The sequence below is a fragment of the Falco cherrug genome, chromosome 8, assembly GCF_023634085.1.
Source record: "Falco cherrug isolate bFalChe1 chromosome 8, bFalChe1.pri, whole genome shotgun sequence".
Lineage (NCBI taxonomy): Eukaryota > Metazoa > Chordata > Aves > Falconiformes > Falconidae > Falco > Falco cherrug.
Window position 1 is genome coordinate 29271890 of NC_073704.1, and position 17905 is coordinate 29289794.

The following is a 17905-nucleotide window of genomic DNA, read 5'->3' on the forward strand; positions in this document are numbered from 1 at the left end:
TGCAGCTGCAAGCTGAATGACTTAAAAGTTGAGGCAGAGGGTTTAGACTGAGCATAGGAGGAACCAGGCTTAAGGTATCCTGATATGTGCTGAAACTGAGGGGTAGAAGGGGTGACTACAGGGGTCTAAAGTTGGGTCACGTGATCCATAGGGTGCTTTCAAAGATACGCTGATTTTCAGCTGCTGCTCTGATACATGGAGTCATCTACTTGTGACACCTGAAAAGAAACTTGAGCATTCAACAGCAAAGTACAGGTACTGAGCAGCACCAGGTGGGACCCTGGTACCTGTTTTCTGGAGGGGTGTCCTCGCAAGATGCTTCTCTCCGGTGCTGGCAGGGTGAATATGCTTGACAGGAGGGAGAACTTCTGTCATGCGTGGATAAACTCTTCCTCAAGGGTGGTTTGGCCAGTTGCCCGCTGGTCTGAGTGTCAAGGTGTGCATTTGCCACCAGGAGGACTTGCCCAGACAAGCAAGGAACAGGAGGAGGACAGCAGGGAGGGAGCTCACAGCAGGGAGGGAGCTCACAGCTGAGGACGTTTCCAAAGAGAAAGGCTGAGAAGAAGTGCCAGGGCTGGCCTGGCACTTGACCAGGGTGCTGGTGGTATCTGTGCACCCTGTCCTCCAGCAGGTTCGTGGAGAAGCTGTGGCTTCGTGGTGTCACCACATGTAGGGCAGAGGAGGGGGCTGCGCAGCCACCCCCATACCTAGCCCCGGGCTCTGCACACACTCCTCTTTCGGACAAGCTTGTCAGATTTGCCAAGTACGGAGTTGCCTCCCCAGCATGTTGTACGTAAATAAGAGGCTCACGCTCTTGGCAGACACCGTGACAAGCCTGGAAAAAATGACTGTAATGGGTCCTGGACCAGCGATGAGATCTTGGAGTCTTCCAAGTGACAGAGTAATGACATGGACCTGGAAATGTCTGAAAAATAGCCTTCCACATGGTTCTGGGATTTAGAGTCAAGAAATTCTACCTAAAATCTGCCAAGTGCCTATTTTGGTAAACATGCGAGATGACTGTTCCTTCATCTTCTGAAGTCCACGCTGGTGCAGCTTTACTAAGCTCCAGTGTCATGGACTAGCATGCTCTGGGCTCTTCTGTACCTGTAAATGAGTATTAAATGGGTTGTGGGGAACCAGGAGGACTGTCCTTGACCCAGGAGCCTGAGAAAGCTGACAGAGCATGCTACAAGCCTGCCTGGTGTCCTGAAACATCTGGGCTGCCCTCTAGCTTACAGGTAATTCCAGGGGACACTGTGATGCAAAAGGGAACAGGTAATCTGTCTGTTTTTCCATAGAATATGGACAATAGTCTTTTTGCCTAGAAAGGGCATAGTCATGAGTATTTTTGGAGAAGGTTTGCAGTAGAGCACAGGTTTTGGAAATAGCCTGGAGATCCCCACTCTTCTCACCTTCCTCCCTCTGCCCCAAAGGAGGGAGCATCAGCCTGGGACTTGATAGGATTCACCCATCCCCTTGTAGAAATGCTACTACCAGGGACCATCACAGCCTTCAGCTTTTTACTGCTGTCTGAAAATATGCAAAATATATTTGCCAGGAGGGAAGGGAGTCTTTAAAAAGCCATTTACGTCCCAGAAGACATCTGGTAGCAACACTGGAGATGTAAAAAACATTAAATACCAAATTGAGCCTGATTGGAAGACAAACTGGGAGCCAAATGCGTTGATAGATTTGCAGGAAGGTGACTGGAATGAGATGGCCACGTACCCTTTCTATCCATAAACAGTCTCCAAACCATCCTTAGGTGCCATGAAGACTGTGCGTTGGCTCAGTCATGCCTGCCCTGCACACAGCGTGGTGTCCTTAAGCCTGCAGCACAACAAGCCATCAAGGAGCTGGGTGGAGAGGTGGGTGCACCCCTTCTTTTGGCAGGGGGATGCAGGGCTGAGTGAAGGTAGGGTGGAGCCGTAAGGATAGTTCATGCTGGGCAGTTCTTGGAGCTGCTTGGGATTCCCCCACAGCTCTGTGCTGCAGTGCATGAATTCGTTGCGTGGACTGCTTCTGCCTGCCCAGGGTGATGCTGGCTGAAGCCAGGAGGGCTGTGCTGTGCACATCTGGCTGCATCACAAGTGGCAGGGCCACATGCAGGCGGCAGAGCATCTGGCTGCAAATGGAGCACTGGTGCAGCATTGGGCTGTTGCTTCGGAAACCTTACTGAGCAGCGTAAGAGCAGCAAAACCACCCAGGGCAGTGGATTTGGGGTCTTTTTATTGGCGTGTCAGCAGGCTGGGATGTGTGGGAGGGAAGCTGCCCATTTCCAGGGATTGTGCGAGCAGGAAGGGCAGCTATTGGAATTCGAAGCTGCTTCCTCCACTGTAAATTTGTTCTTGTTGTGTTATCTCTGGTTGGGCAGGGCAGGGGAACATCTTGGCTATCTGATTTTTTGCTACAGTATGCTTAAGTCAGCTTCACTGGTTCCATGATAACATAGGAGAGGTATTCCTGGCCTCACTAGCCAAGAATTTTCAAGAGTAATAGAGGAATCTGTCATCCTCGGTGTCTCGTGAGAGCTTTGGAAATAAATGAGTAAGGAAAGGGATGGTGGGTTTAAACACACGAGAAATGATGGGCTGGCTTTCTCAGGTCCCAGTTACTGTGCAAGGATGCTCTCATGTCATGTCTTGGCAAAAGGCTTGGATCAGCCTCCAGTGGACTCCCCTAAACTGGAAACTATGCAGTTTTAGTCAAGGTCTGAGACGTACAGCAATGGATCTCATGTAGCTGCTTTTTGGTCTCATAGCTGAATTCTACAAAACTGGTAGCAGCAGTGCTGTAACTCTGCAGATGACCCAAATCTGACTCAAGTGTTGTTTTTAATTAAAATAATAATAATAATCTGGCTTCTGCATCTGACTGTTGGCTTGTCAGAGTGACAAGAATCTTCTTACGTATTTTGAAAAGGGCACTACATCACCAAGAGAGATTAATGGAGTTGCTGTGGGAGGTGGAGGAGTAGTTGGGGGAGGGAAGCAGAGTTCGTTTTGGATGGCATTTGTCAATATGATTGACGCATGCTGTGCTGCATTTACATACAGATCAGGACGTGGACAAGCACGTGCTTCCAAGTGAATGCTGGTGAGCCCCCGCGCCCAGCCTGGCCACAGCCACTGCCACTCAGTACTGCAGCAACGGCTCCTTCTTACTGCTTAGGGTTTCGCAGCAGGGGGGGAGGGGGGGCCGCCTACCACCTAAGCAATTTCCAGTGACGTGGCTTTTTATTATTATTATTTGTTCAGACTATAATTCCATGTTTCCTGAAATAACTACCAAGTATTCATCAGGCAGCTACTGCCTTTAGCTGCCTTTTGTGTGAATCTCAAGTGCTTCATTACTCCCCCGGTGCGTTTTCTTTCTCTTACAGTAAATCCGAGCAGCATCTGTGTGGTGGGGGAGGCGATGCGATCTTGGGTTGAAAAGGAGAAAAGGTTTGGCTGGCACAGGAAACCAGCGAGGAGTTCAGGGAGTGCAGCCCTCGGGGTACAGTATCTTTTTGCCCTAGAGGAGAATTCACGTGACCGCTTCCAGGACCCACAGCTACATCCTCCAAATTCAAAACCCAACCAGTTGCAGCTCTTTATTGCTGGATTTTATTATAAAATTATAAAATTGAGGATTTTATTTTTAAACAGCAGTTGGTTTATGACTTCTGTTTTTTTCTCCTCTTTAGTAGCAATCTGATAGTGCTTTGATCACTGCTCCAGAAGGAAATGCCTGTAATTTCCTGTGCAGGTCTTGCCAGGTGCTGGGCTCCATCAGATCTCCTGGAAGCTGATGGGAGTTGAGAGCGCTCTCACCTGGCAGGATCCTCCTTAATGGAAAACCTCAGAGAGCTGAAATTACACTTGGGTTTCGAGCAACTTAATGCCAATGCTACAAAGGGTGTAAGGCTCTGACTTCCCACATGACAGATCTCTTCCATGCTGACTTTCCACTGAAGACTTGCTCGGAGTCCAGCTTTTGCTCGGTGCATCCTTTCTGAGACATTGACCAGGCAGGAAACCTGGCTAAGAGTCAATCATCTTTATTTAATAATAATTGGCGGTGGTTGTTCATACACTTATGGGTCCTTTGGCTCTTGAGGGTTTGGGACACCATCATGCCTACTTGAGGGAGCACTCCCTGAAGTTCATTCGGTCCTGATCAGCATGACTCAAGGGACGCAGCTGCCTCCAAAAAGGGCATGTCCCGTGTTTCAAGGATTGCCAGTAGCTCCCAGTCCGAGGGATTGCCTGCAACGCATGAGGCTGAACTATTTTTGTACCTGGCGAACGTCTCTGGGTGTGTCGTGGTGGTTGTGTGGCTGCAGCCAGCAGTCTGCAAGAGGAACAGAGAGGGAAGTGTTCAGATCTGCAAGAGTTTCAGCCCTGGAGGCACTGCATGGAGCTGCTAATGCCTGCAAAGTGGCCGGGTAAAAGGGCGTAACAGAGTGAGCTGTGGCAAGCGAAAGAGTTATTAATTGTAACTGTGGGAGTAGTTGGCAGCCTCAGTGGCTGATAGTCTTCCTCAGCCTCAGGTGAGGGTGTCTTCAGGTGTGCAGAGCTCTGACAGGGCATGTGTGAAGAGCTATCCATGGACCAAGGCAAGCCGATAATAGAAAAGTTCCCTTGGCCGTGGGCTGATGGAATTGCTCAGCACACATATGTGTACCTGAGTACGGGCTAAACCTCAGCCTATTGCTCCAGCGGCACAGGCTCCCTAAAGCTGTCCCGTTTGGAGAGCTGCAGCAGAGAAGGGAGCTGGTGATTCCCACGCAGACCCTGCTGCAGCTTTTTCTTGAGGTTTCATAACAGAATTATGCAGTTTGTGTCATGTGTTGCCATGGAGACTGTAAATCACTGTCATGCTGGGCTTCTCTGTCAGGGAGCCAGTGTCTTTAATTGCACGAACCTCCGGCAAATCCAGGGCTTGGTTCTGAGCTCGTTTACCTGCTGTAATGGCTTTGCCCGGGGAGCTCTGCCTCCAGAAGAGCAGAGTGGAATCAGGGATAGCAGTGCTCACTCATCTGTATTGAACATCTGGGGTCAATTTTATTATTGTTATATGTGGCCACACCTCTGCTCAGCTGGACAGAAAGTATAATGATTTACAAAAGCTTAGATCTGTCCCACTTGCGTTCAGGGCAAGATTTGCAATGAGGGTGGGGATTAGATGCACTACCCACATGTGGTGGTGACCAGTTGGGGCTTGGTGGCCCAGTCACACAAACTAAGCTGAATTTCTCAGTCTTTGGTGGTTTTGTAGTACTTTGTTGCTCCAGGGGGATAGCTCGGCCCTTCCACTCCATCCCCATGTTCAGACAGGTACGCAGGGTTTTATGCAGTTTGCCTCCATACAAAATCATCTTTACAGAGGAGTCTTAGCCTCAGCAACACTCTTGGGTCAGTGTTTCTCTTTTCCTTGCCCTCTACCCCAGGAGTAGCCGCATTTCTGACTGTCTCAGCTTTACTGGCTTGTGCTGTCAGGACACCGGTCTTGCCGGTGCATATGAAAAGAAGATGGTGGTGTAAACCAGCCTCCTTCCCGTGACGTAACCAGAGTCCTGACAGGATTTGTCAGCACAGGGTATGGATCCTTCTCTTGGCTTCTTCAAAATAAACAACTATATAAATTGTAAGGTGATTAGCATCAGAGCTTATTAGTGTATTACCACATGCTGCTTTGTATTCAGACAATAGATAAAAGTGTCTGTGCTTCATTTTTCTCAGTCAGATCTACAGCAAACACGCTTATTCTTGCTCCCATCTGAGGAGGACTGTGTCAGTGCTCTTGCCAAAAACACAGGAAAATCAGCCCGAGCCTTGTGCACTTGCCCGTAGCAACGTAATGAGCCAGCACAGAAGTTCTGTACACCTTTGGGAGTGTTTAATATTTTCCAGGTGGTGACATGTGTTGTTTTTAAGGTTTGATTTATTGGCTGGTTTAGATGATAATCTTGTCAAGGCATGAGCTGTCTACTTGCTTTGGTTATTGGGGCAGGTGGAGGTGTAGAGGGATTGAAGTAGTTGGCTTTTGGAGGGTTTGCGTTATGTACCTACATGTTGGGAACACAGGACCTGCCGTCTCAGTAGAAGGAGGATTGTTTCCATGAGCCGTAGAAACAGCCCTGCAGAAACATCTAAACTTGCTGCTGCCTTTTGACACTCAATAGAAGTTTTCATCTATTCATCCTAGCATCACCTAAAATACAGGGGTTTGTGCTCAACAAACCAGCCTACACTTCTTGATTATTTTTTTTTAAAACTATTTTTTTTCAGTTCAGTCCTTGCATTTTTTTCCAGGCTACGCAATACCCAGTCTGGTAGCTTAGACGTACAGTATGACCAGAATTCTAGAAACAATGGGAAGCAAATGCCCCAATTCAACCCATAAGCGTTTTGGGCAGAGTCACAGTTTGTACAATGGGCTAAATATTATCCTAGTACTTTGGGGAGAGTTGCATGCAAGATAAGCTTGAGGCTTCGTAGGAGCAAGTTAAAGGGGCTGGTACAAAATGTCAATGAAAATGTAATGCTTGTCTGCTGAGCAGTAGCTTGTGGTTTTGTGATGAGGTCAAAAATCATGCACAAATGGAGTATGGTTTTTGCATCTGCAGCCTGTCCCGCTCGGTGTCAGTAACAATCGGTCTTTCATACCGCCTGGGCGGAGCCACTCTGCTGTGTAAAGAAGGACAGGGTGAAGTCTTGGCCACAGGCAAAGCAAAAAATTCTCATTAGCTGTGTTGGAGGGCAGGATTTTAGCCAGGGTCTCTGTCCTAAAGAGCCTCTGAGGATTTTCTGACCTAAGCCAGGTTACGCAGAAGGAAAACTTGGTCTTCCAAGCAAAAATGACAAATTTAGTTGAAATTTGTGGGTTTCTGTGCAGGCAAGCATGCTGCTTGTTGATGTGTGATCTTGTAAATGTGAAAAAGTTGCTTACTCTCCCAAATTTGGGCTAAGAAACTTTTCCTTGGGATTCTGGTGAGGAGCTGCTCTAAGACTGGTTGAGACCTCAGCTGGTGCTTGGTCTCCTTTTCCCCATCCAGCAGCTGCAATGGAAATTCTTGCTGTTCTCAAGAATTTCCTCCAAAGATAGTTTAGAAATGAGCAGAGTTGATGGTGTTTCTCTTTGCCATGAATATTTTGGCTTGTCTCAACTCGGACAAGAAGGCTTTGCAGTTCTTTCCTGCCTCAGCGTTCTCACCTCTGTGATCACCCTCTCTCTCTCCCTCCTATGGGATTTTCTTTTTAGAGAAGAAACGAAGACAGTTCATATACATTTGGTTCATGTCCAGTACACAACTTTAATTAGGGGTCAAGGTATTCAACCTGCACAACGTACAGATTACGCATATGGGAAGTTACTCCTGTGTTTGCAGAAGTCCCTCAGGTGCAAGCTGTACCTTGTCATTGTGCATAATGTGGGGGGGAGCATGGAGGAGAGGGGATTCCCTCATCTAGAAAATGGATGGTTTTTCTCTTTTGGCATTGAGCTGTGACTGTAGGTGGGAAGGTAACTTCTGGAGTTGTGTCCTGCTGGCACTATCTGGATTATGCTGTGGTGATCAGAAGCAAGAATTATCAAGGAAACCTTGTTCTCATGCCTACCTTGTGGACAGAAAAAGCATGGGGTGAATCACTCAACTTTCATCGTCTTGATACTGTCTTTGGGCATTGCTGTGTTTTGAGTGGTGCTCTCACAGCATGCCTCAGGTCACCTGCTAACACTGAATGTTTTCACGGGTTACGTTTTAGATTATGGCTCAATTTCCACTGCTGCTTTGGCCTGAGGCTCCTTTTCACACAATTAAAACTTAAATGTGGACGTTCACAACCGGTTTTATGTTGTCTCCTTTCATGCACTTGCCCACATGCAGGGGAAGGTGGGTGTGTAGTGGGGGAAGAAGCTGGTTAGCAGAGCTGTGAAACGGCTGTGAAAAGCCCTTGCTCAAGTGACAGGTCTCCAGTGCACAGTAAGGAACATGGGCCCCCCACGCGCACCAGGTCAAAAGTGCCTGTTGTGGTTCAATGATTTTGATTAAACTGAAATAGTGATTTGGGAGAAAGGGACTAGAGAAACCAGAAACTGAAGCTCGAAGTCAGGTGTTTTCTTCAATGTGAAGCCAGACAATTAGGGGGTTACGTTCGTGTTTTGAAAAACAGTCCAAGCTGCTTTCGGGCCTCTTCAGAAACGCAGAAATGAAGTGTTTTGTTTGGAAAATATGAACAATGAAAGATTTTCTGGAACAATGTTGGTTTGGGGTTTTTTCTATAGTATAGGCTGAAATGAAGTTACATTAGTTGGTAGCTCGACTTGCAGTGTGCGTGCAGCAGCTGGGCAGCCGTGGCTCCTGAGCACCACCTGGGCCAGCTGCGGCACTGAGCACAATCGGCCTTGCTCGGTGCTTTCTGAGAACAAAAAAGTTAAAAGTCCTCTTCTTCACAGAGAAAAATCCCTATGGTTATCAGGAAGTCCTCCAAAACCTTTGGGGTGGGGGGTGGGGGGAGCACGTAGTGGGGATACAGATGCTGACAGTTCATGGAGGTTGCCTCAGAGCACCTCCTTGTCCCCCTCGGTGCTGACCCCAGCCAGCACCTGCAGCACCAAGAGCAGGAGCAGGACCGGAATGGATGGGAGCAGGTGCCTGCACCAAGTGTCACCGCAGCTGCTCTCGTGCTCGATGGTTTGCGTCAAGAAAACCAATACCAAGGAAATCAACATCCCTCTTAAGCCTCATCATTAGGATGGATTTATGTTGTTGGTTTTTTTTAAAACTGTAAAACCTCCCCAAAAATGCAATGGTCATTCAAATCTGGGAGATGGCCGCCCATTTCCCATGTGACTTGCATAAGCATCACTGCTGCTGTGGGCAGGTGGAGGGCACTGCCCTCCATAGAATCATTTACGTTGGGAAAAACCTTTAAGATCTTCAAGTCCAACCGCTAACATAGCATAGGTACAAAACGGCTTGCCTGGCTTCTTAAATAAGCAGCCGCTGCTGTTGAGTGTTGAAATGGGCCGTTCAGCAATGGCTGCCTCTTCTCCTTTCTCAACACGTGTGCAGTTGCCCAGTTGCAACCGGTGAATTTTTTTCTTTTTTCTTTTAAGAGTCAGTTCCTCCGCAGCTCGCCGAGAGGAGGGGAGCGGTGTGACAGCGCTGTGGGGGAAGCTGCTCGCCTGGCTCTCCGCGCTGTGTCATAGCCACAGAAACCAGCCTTCCTGCCACCACGGGGCTGGAGGTGTCTTTTTTTTTTTTATTTAAAAAAAAAAAAAAAAAAGGCGAAACAAAAACCACCTGTCGTTCCTGGCCTGCTGCCTTCTTGGTTTTATTTCTCAAACATGAAAATGAGGGAGAAGCAAGCAGCTAAGTGCATTTTTGTCTGCTGGCAGGGCCAGGACTGGATCTCTAACTCTGGCTTCATCCCCCACTGCCACTTCTGCCTGCAGATCTGGCCCCAGGATGTAACGCACCAGTTCATGTTTGCTGTACGGCTGGTTGAGCAGCGCAGAACAGCACAGCTCCAGTTTATTAATGAGGTTTGGTCGCTGGCAACTGGAAATTACCCGGAGCTTGGCAGCTGTGCTGAGCCAGGGTGATTTTTGGCATGGCTGCGTGGGCCCAGCCCCTGTAGGAAAAGTGTGCGGATGATACAAGTTTTGCACATGCGTTTGGTGGCAATTAGTGATCCTTGTAGCTGAGGCAGGAGGAAACAAGCACAGCAGTGGGGTTGTCTGCACTTCTAAGTGATGGCGCTGAGTTGCAGTAGAGCTGCTGGGGAGGTTAGGTGCTGCTGCTCCTGTCCAAAAGAACTTTGGATGTCCGTACTGCCTTCATCCTCACTTCCTAGGCAGCAGGTAAAAGCTGCCCTGTGCATGTTGCCCTCTTTTTGTTGCTAACGAGTGATCGGAGATGATCTCTTTCTCCAGCAGATTTAGCACACTGGAAGCATGGCTACAAGTGCCGTTCCCAGCGAAAACCTCCCCACGTACAAGCTGGTGGTGGTTGGAGACGGTGGCGTGGGGAAGAGCGCTCTCACCATTCAGTTTTTCCAGAAGATTTTTGTGCCAGACTATGACCCAACTATTGAAGACTCCTATCTGAAGCACACAGAAATAGATGGGCAATGGGCAATTCTTGATGGTAAGCAAGCTACTCTCGTTGTTTCTCTTCCTTCTAGCTAAGCATAAGAGCAAATCGACTTCAATGCCTCCCACAGCCTGTTGTGCCCTTGTGTCCATCCTGCTCTCCTGTGAGCTGCCAGGAATTTGAGTGCAAACTGGCCTGTGAGCTGCGGTGCATGGTTTGCAGCTGATCTTCAGCAAAGCTTCTGCTTCCAGTTGCAGTGGTTCCAGTTCTGCACAGAAGTGTTTCTTGAAGTGTTTCTTGCAGGAGGGTGAAAACCTATAGATCATCATAGATAACTGGGGTAGGCTTCTATGAAGCTGAATTATAGCACTGTTGCTAATGATACTTCGTTGTGGTTAGGCTCATCCCCTGGGAAATAACAGTGAGTGGGTAACTGGATGAGGGTTATAACCAGAAAGAACATTTAATCAAAACTGTCATCCACTGACAGTGAAAAATTATAACACCTCTTAACTCCCATCATTCAGGCATGATGTTTTCATATCTAGTTACCTGTTTCATTTAAATACAGGTAGGGTACCAGCCTGGGGAGCTGCTATAACCGATACCTTTCACTTCTTTGAAGAAAAACCACTTTTTTTTAAAAAAAAAACACCTACCCACAAACAAAGAAAAAACCCAAAAAACACCCCCTAAACAAAAACAAAACCAAAAAACCCAAACCAGCCAACCCCCCAAAAAACAGAACTAAAAAATCTTGATTCTGCAGGTGAGGACAAAGCCCTGTATTACCTAAAGCTACAGCTTAATAGTTTGTGCTGCAAGGGACAGACTAGCCACAGCTATAAGGGGAATCTCGATGTTAAATGTTTGGCTTTATACAATAATTAGTTAGTATTTAAAAGCAAGCAATTATTTTGTGCCTTAATTACCCAAGTGCATCTATGTGGCCACTAACACAACTGAACTAAATTTAACCTCACTTGTGTTGAGTTCCTACCTCTGCCCTCTTGTCATGAAGGCGCTGAAGATCTTTGGTGTCTCTGTGTATGTGCCATTGGTGTGGGCACAGAAAACCAGCGGATTTGCACGGGTGGTGGAATGTGGAGGCTGGTGGGCATTTGCTGTGATGACCATAAGCTTGGTCTGGAAACCTGAGGTCTTAAGTTGCACTTGTAAGGATTTATCAGATACAATTTAGTGAGTACAAATGTCCCCAAGGTCCTTAAAGAACAGCCATTACTCAGTATTTAAAAAAACCCAAAGAGCATAATCTTGCCAACGTTTTTTCATTTAAATATGTTAGTGGTTGATAGCTGATATGAGGGAGTATTTGTGAAATTGGTCCCCAAATGTTTCTTCTGTTGTCATCTGCATCAGATATACCTGCTCTCATTTAAGCACCACATAATGTACCTGGGCACCTTTTATTTTTTAAAATGCCAGTGCTGTATGAAAGAAAAACCCAATCTTGCTGTAAGTAAAATCCATTCTTTTTAGTCTAGATTCCAGCCCCCTAAAACGAGCAACCTTTATCTTCGCTAGTGTGCCTTGTGTTCTGATATAACAGTACCAGCTGCTGTGCACATTGGTGTTGGCTGGAACAGCCTGGGTTTATTTGAATTATTTGAAAGTAGAAAAAGCATCTAACACTGAATATTTTGAATTTTTGTTTAGTCAAAAAAACAGAAGACAATCCTGACCTGGGTGTGACTGGGCTATGAGGTTGTTTGCCAACAAGCAGAAACTTAACCTTTTGTTTTAAGGAAAAAACCTTTCTTTTGCCCAGACGGAGTTTAGTGGCTATACTTAGGCTGAACTGAATTTGGCTGTGGCCTTGAATGGCATGTTGGGAATCCCTGACTTTCAGAGTTCATGTGCCTACAGATGCCTTGCAGCCACAGAAGTGAAACTGCAGCTTCTCCTTCTCTTTCCTACCGCCTGAGAATTTGAACCATCAGAATTTTGGAAGAAAGGCAATATTATTGCTTGGAAAAGCATGTGAGCCTTTACCATTTGCCCAGTAGAAACATGGCATAAAGACTGACTAGCACATGTGTTTTCTGCCACAGTTTTCTGTCACAGGCTTTGGATTTAGGCCATTCTCAGAGGTCACCATATACTTGGACAGCTGCTCTTGTGGTTGCACGTGGTGACATGAATCATTTGTGGTATAAAATTAGGGACAAACATGATTGGAAGGGTAAAGATGCATCATGATAAATTACTAGACTTTCCAGTTGTCCTTTATGATCAAATCCTTTACAAGCTGATGTTTCATGCAGGGCTTGGTGGGAAGAAGCTGACCACCCCCAAAATAGGAACTAGTTTTAGAAGATGAGACTACCAAGTGAGGATATAGCATGAAGAGCCTTATAAGTTTCTAAGTTTGCAGAAATATTTATTAAAAAAAAAAAAAGCCAAATACATTGGCATCCAACAACTTAATTAAAATTAAAAAAAAAAAAAAAAAAAGAAAACACAGCCCACCCTCTTCCAGGCTGTTGCCTGAGCAGTTCTGTACAAAGCGTCTCTAGCATTTGGTATCTGCACCAGCATTATGTTGTAAAAAAACCCTTGTGCTAGCCAGCTTGCATAAAACATTTGGCTTCCCTCCATGAAGACCTCCACCCACATTCATTCAATGGCACTAACTGGCAGTGCGATGAAATGTTTAACTTGCATTTTTCTCCTTTGCTGAAATCTCTCACTGAAAGTAGACTTAAATGGAACAGGCTTTTATTTCACGTTTTAGACCTTGGAGCCAAACCTACATTCAAACTCTTCTTTTGCATATTTGCTCTCTGGCTTGGGCATGTCTCTGTGTCTATTTTCTCATCAAAGAATAGTCTATGATAGTTCCCTGCCACCCAGAAGAATGTGGGACCTGTGTCTGGTGTGTTCAAGTCCAACACTACACAAAAATACTTCATTGTTGGCCTAACACCAGCTTTATAAGACTATCGATGCAATGTTTGGAGGACAAGAGTGGAACAGGGCACTTAACCTGAATAAGGGATGCACAGGCAATTTGTGACCAGCCCATGTTTTCAGTTGCTGCCACCCCAATGAGGCTTCATGATCAGCCTCCAATTTTCTCTGCATATGTTATCTTCATTTATTCCCTGCTGTTCATCTTGAAATCAGCATGGTGATGTGCTTGGTTAAATGCATTCACACGCAGGTGCTGTATAGACACATCAGGTCAGAATTAAGTGGGGGGCCAGGGTTAATTGGCTTTGATTAACTGTTGCTCCAATTGAGTTGCTGTCATTAATTTTGTATGCTCCTGGCTGCAAAATGCCAGTCTGGAATTACTAATCTGGGCATGAAGCCAAAAGTGCAATACCTTAATGTGGCAAAAAATTGCCATTGGTTCAAAGTTCCTTATGGCTCATAAACCACACAGAGATTAAAAGGTGGGGAGGAAGAGGAGAGGAAGAGATGGCCACAAGCATGTGGCTTGGGCATGTTGATGAATCGGGCTAAGCTCTTGTCACCTGTCAGTAGGGCTGTGCCAGTTGGTACCAGCAAAGCAAGGAGGTTTGCCTGTGTGTTGGGCGAAAAGGGGCTGTGGTCTTCCTCCTTTTCCCTTTCTTTCCCCTGGTATGATAGACTCTCCCTGCCTAGGAGTTGTCTTCCTACTCCTGAGCTTCAGTTTTCCATTTTATTTCTCCTCTGCCCAAGTTCCCCTCTCAGCCCCTGGGTGCCCTTGTGTTGGGCAAGACCGGCACAGCCCTGGTGTGTGCCCCTGTGGAGTAACAGCAGGCACCGTGCCTTCCCCTGGGCTCCCTCTCTGCCCTTCCCACCCGTGTCTCCCATGCATCCTTAGTGCTGAGGGGTTTTGCAGTTAGTCATCCCAGGACAGGCTGTCTGCTTTTCTCCTCAGGAAGCTTGGGAACAATTCAACCAGGAGGCCAGAGGGAGACCAAAGGTCACTGCAGACTTGCAGGCAGAAGGGTTGGTTTGCAGCTCATTTTTTTACTATTATTATTCTTATTATTTAAAATTTGGGAACTGTCATTGAAAGAATTAAAATTCAAATTAAGTTTTTGCGTTCATTCTTTTATTTGTGTGTACAGTATTTCCCCTCCCTTAATTGCTGGGATTTTGCAATCTTGAAAGAGGTTGTGTGGTTTGTTTTTTTGTCTTGGGTTGTGGGGATTATTATCCTGCCAGGAAAATTTTGATGTTGCAACATGGAAAACACAAGGCTTTGAATACTTGCCCTTTGTTAGAGAAAGAGCTCCTTTAAGGGCTCGCATCTTTATTCTGTTTATTGATGTGACAGCCTTTCTTCTGAAAGCCCCTCTTTTCTTTTTCTTAAAGAAAGGGCAAGAATTCAAGTACTCGGGTTTTCCATGTTATAACATCTGTGTATTTAGTTAGGGCACAGAAGAAGGGCTCATAAAAGCCCCAGTGTTTTCCCATCATGTGTTTTTCCCTGAGGAAAGCTCTCATGCTGGGATTAGTGTGGCTGTATCTGAGAAGGAGCAGAAGCATCAGAATGACCAAGCTGAAGCATCTACCTCGCTTTGCACACAGCGTGGGCACCTCATACCTCTTCAGGGTGACTTGGGGTATGGGAATAGAGAACATAAGCCATGGCCACTGTTGTCTGCTCAGCCTCTAACATACTAACTCATCAGGTGAAGCCAATGGCTGGGGGGGGGTGCCCTCTCCCAGTGCGCTGCCGATGGAAGGAAGACAAAGATGTGGGGATGGCTTTTCTCAGCCTGAGACTTTTTAGTTTGACTTGTCAATTCAAGTTAAGTTTTCCCTTGAGCTCAGCTACCAAGCTGCAGGGCAGCTGGCGATGGACTTTCTCTCTGGCCCCACCTTTTGAGGCAGAGCTGCCGTGCCAAAAGAAAAGCAAGACTTGGAGATAGAAGTACAGTGAGGAATCCAGCTGTGTAACCTGTGGCCCCCTGACAGTGCCACGTTCCCAGTTCTGCTCTTTGCTCCAGGGACTTTTCCTTTACTTCATATTAAGAACTAAAACAAGCAGAAAATGCCTGGAGTCGGATGCCTTTGCACTGCTCCTCTCCCTGGCACTGTGACCCCAGGTTCCTATCTGCCTGCTGACCCGTCCGGCCCCTTAAAGGCTTGCATGTGTCTTGGGCTTATGTAGCCAAAGGGATTTCACTGGACACTGCTTGCAAAAATCAAGTCGTACACATGGCGCTTGCCTTTGCAAGCGTGAGATCAAGGTAGGCACAAACAACTGCGTCCTGTCCCTGAGCTTCCTGGTGTACAGCCACTCTTCTGGATGCTGGAAAGCACGGAGCCCCGAGAGCCACACTGGGCTGCTCTCAGGACTGGCTGCAGCCATGTGCAGTTGCTGCTTGGAACAGGGTGCTGGTGTCTGATTTGGACAGTGAAACCCAAGGGCTAAAGGATAGAAAATGGGTTTAACCTGCCTGTCTGGCCATCTTTGGCCCCTTCAGTGCCGTGGACAGTGGAGAAACTCAATCTGGAGTTGATCTATACAGCTACTTGTCCAGCAATGTAAAGATAAAGACGTAGGAGGAAATTTTGTGTAGGTACAAAAAGAGAAGAGGAACTCACCTGCACAACCAGATCTGAGATCCCCAAAGGCTGTGTTTGAATCTGAACTGAATCCAGCCTAGGCTCTAGAAAAAGCAATGCTGTGACTTAGCTTTCATAGTATGTCTCTGCCCTTGGCTTAGATTTGCATGCCTGTGTCTCTGCATGAGCACTCAGAGCACTGCTGGTTGCAAAGACATTGCCACATAAAATACCTGGAAGCATCAAGTGCTTCTATTTTGAGCCACAAATTCCTGTGTATTCCTGGGCTCCTGTGTCTGCTCGGAAGAGCACTCTAAGCAGTCACACTCTTGCCTAACCCATCGGGATTCACAGGAAAATGGTGTGGAGAGCTCTAAGGGGTCAGGATTCAATTAGCAAGTAGTTCATTGCAACAGTTGGGGTCACATCCACTGGAGAGCAGAAAAGGCCAGCTCTTCACTCAGCAACCTCCTACCTGTGAAGCAGGAGACCTCCCTGCTGGGCTCTCACAGCGTAATTGCTTTTAGTTTAGTCTCCAGCTGATTGCGTGATAGCTCTGTAAAATGCCTTTGCCCTCTTTGGATGTCTGTTGCTACATCAGGCATAGTCCTTGTCTTCTCTCTCCTTGATCTTTACCCAAATGCTTTCATTAATGCTCCTCCTTGCTGCTTCTTCGGTCAAGTTTGTGGGAACTTCACCAAGTTTGCTGTTGGAAGTCCCTGACCATGTGCTGTGCAGCCTATGAATGTGATTTCAGTTCTTGGAAGAATGAGGTAGGGGAAACCCGCTGTGCTTTGGTCCAGCCTTGTCTCCACATTGGCTTTCATGCGCTGCCAGTGGGGCAACTGCCAGTAAGAGGCAACTGCTGTTTTAAAGTGTACTGAGAAAGAGAGAGCTCACAGTTCTTCTCTGCTCATGATTGTTTCCATGTCTTCTGACATCCCATCTGCAGAAATGGGGAATTTTAAAAGAAGGTGAGTGCTGGCTAACATCCTAAACCTCGTCACCCCTTCAGGAAGCCAGTCAAATCACCTTCCCAACGTTTGTTTCTCCTTGCTGCTTTCACATTTCTGTAGGTGAGTCTTCTTGAAGCTTTTATGCCACAAGATTACACCAGCAGCAAAGCTGCTTGCGTCTGGCCCTTTTTCAGTGCTGGTGCTTTCCAGGATGTGGTCCCATCCTGCCTACAAAGGATTGGGGTCACACTCTCCTCTCTGATTGTTTACAATGCACGTAGCACAGCAGTTTTAGGATGTGGGGGTCGTCTTTATGAAGAACATACTTAAAGTTAAAACAAGGACTTTCTCTGGCCATCCACATGATGCTTCACTTTGTATGAATAACTCATGTGAGATTAACCTTAACCTTCACTGCTGAATGTCTTTTACTTGCATTTTCAAAGTGCCATTTTAGATGCTGCCTGGACTTGCTCGCCTTTCTACAAATGCTGCAAATGAATTCCCTTTAAATAGCAGCTGCTGACACAGCAGCTCTGCCTGTGTTTAGTGTGATGCCATGGCCAAGATCCAGGCAAGGTAGGAGTGGCAGGAGCACAGCCCCATGCTGTCCCTTTGGGTATCCCTGCAGCCCCCCCGCCTGCCCAGGGCTTGTCCCCTGGCTTCTCGCAGGCAGGGCAGAGCTTTGGATGGACAGCAGCTGGGGGTGGGTTGCTGGGTGAAAGAGCAGAGCTGAATGCTCCTCATGTGTTTCATGGGAGGTCTGCAAATGTGCCAGAGCAAGGGGAAGTCCCTAAGCAAATTACCATGCAGGATACGGCACATCCATCTCCACCTTCCTGCCCACGGCTTCTGCTCAGGCACCTGCCCTGTCTCAGGGGGAGGGAGGGCAGGAGAGCCCGGCCCCCTGCGAGAAGCTGTTGTCCCCCCGACAAGTTGGGTATGTGTGCTGGAGAGGGGGAGTGTTTATGCGTGCATGTGTGTGTTGGTTGTCAGCGCTGAGCCCTGCCCTGACATCGGTCCAGCTGGTGCAGGAGTCAGATGAGGGCAGCCCAGCCTCTCCTTACAGGTTGGGTGGGTAATTTCCTTTTCCATCCTAGCCACGCGGTCTTGGCCTTATTCCATGGTAGCAGTTCTGCCCAAGGCATAGAAATTCACCAGCACATGCTGTGTCTTTGGGTTGGTTTTCTATTTTATTTTTTTTACAGTCCTCAAGGATAGCCTGGGTGTCTGTTTGCCAAAACCCTCGTTTCCTAGATTTAGAGGGGAGAAGCAGGAGGAAAGGCTGTGAAGAGACACCTGTGACTTTACAACAAGTTCCAGCTAGCTGGCA

The 17905-nt window shown here is 47.2% G+C and overlaps 1 protein-coding gene across 10 annotated transcripts in view; it reads left to right on the top strand.

The window, feature by feature from the left end:
• Nucleotides 1–17905, top strand: part of MRAS (muscle RAS oncogene homolog) — a 41409-nt gene that overhangs the window by 12764 nt on the left and 10740 nt on the right. For 6 of the 10 annotated variants that reach the window (XM_055718217.1, XM_055718215.1, XM_055718211.1 and 3 more), the window contains one exon: nt 9928–10141. In XM_055718217.1, coding sequence (XP_055574192.1) covers nt 9949–10141 — 193 coding nt within the window. In that variant the 5' untranslated portion in view covers nt 9928–9948. The remainder of the gene's footprint in view (nt 1–9927; nt 10142–17905) is intronic. The other 4 variants (XM_055718218.1, XM_055718220.1, XM_055718210.1 and 1 more) reach the window with 1 other exon arrangement.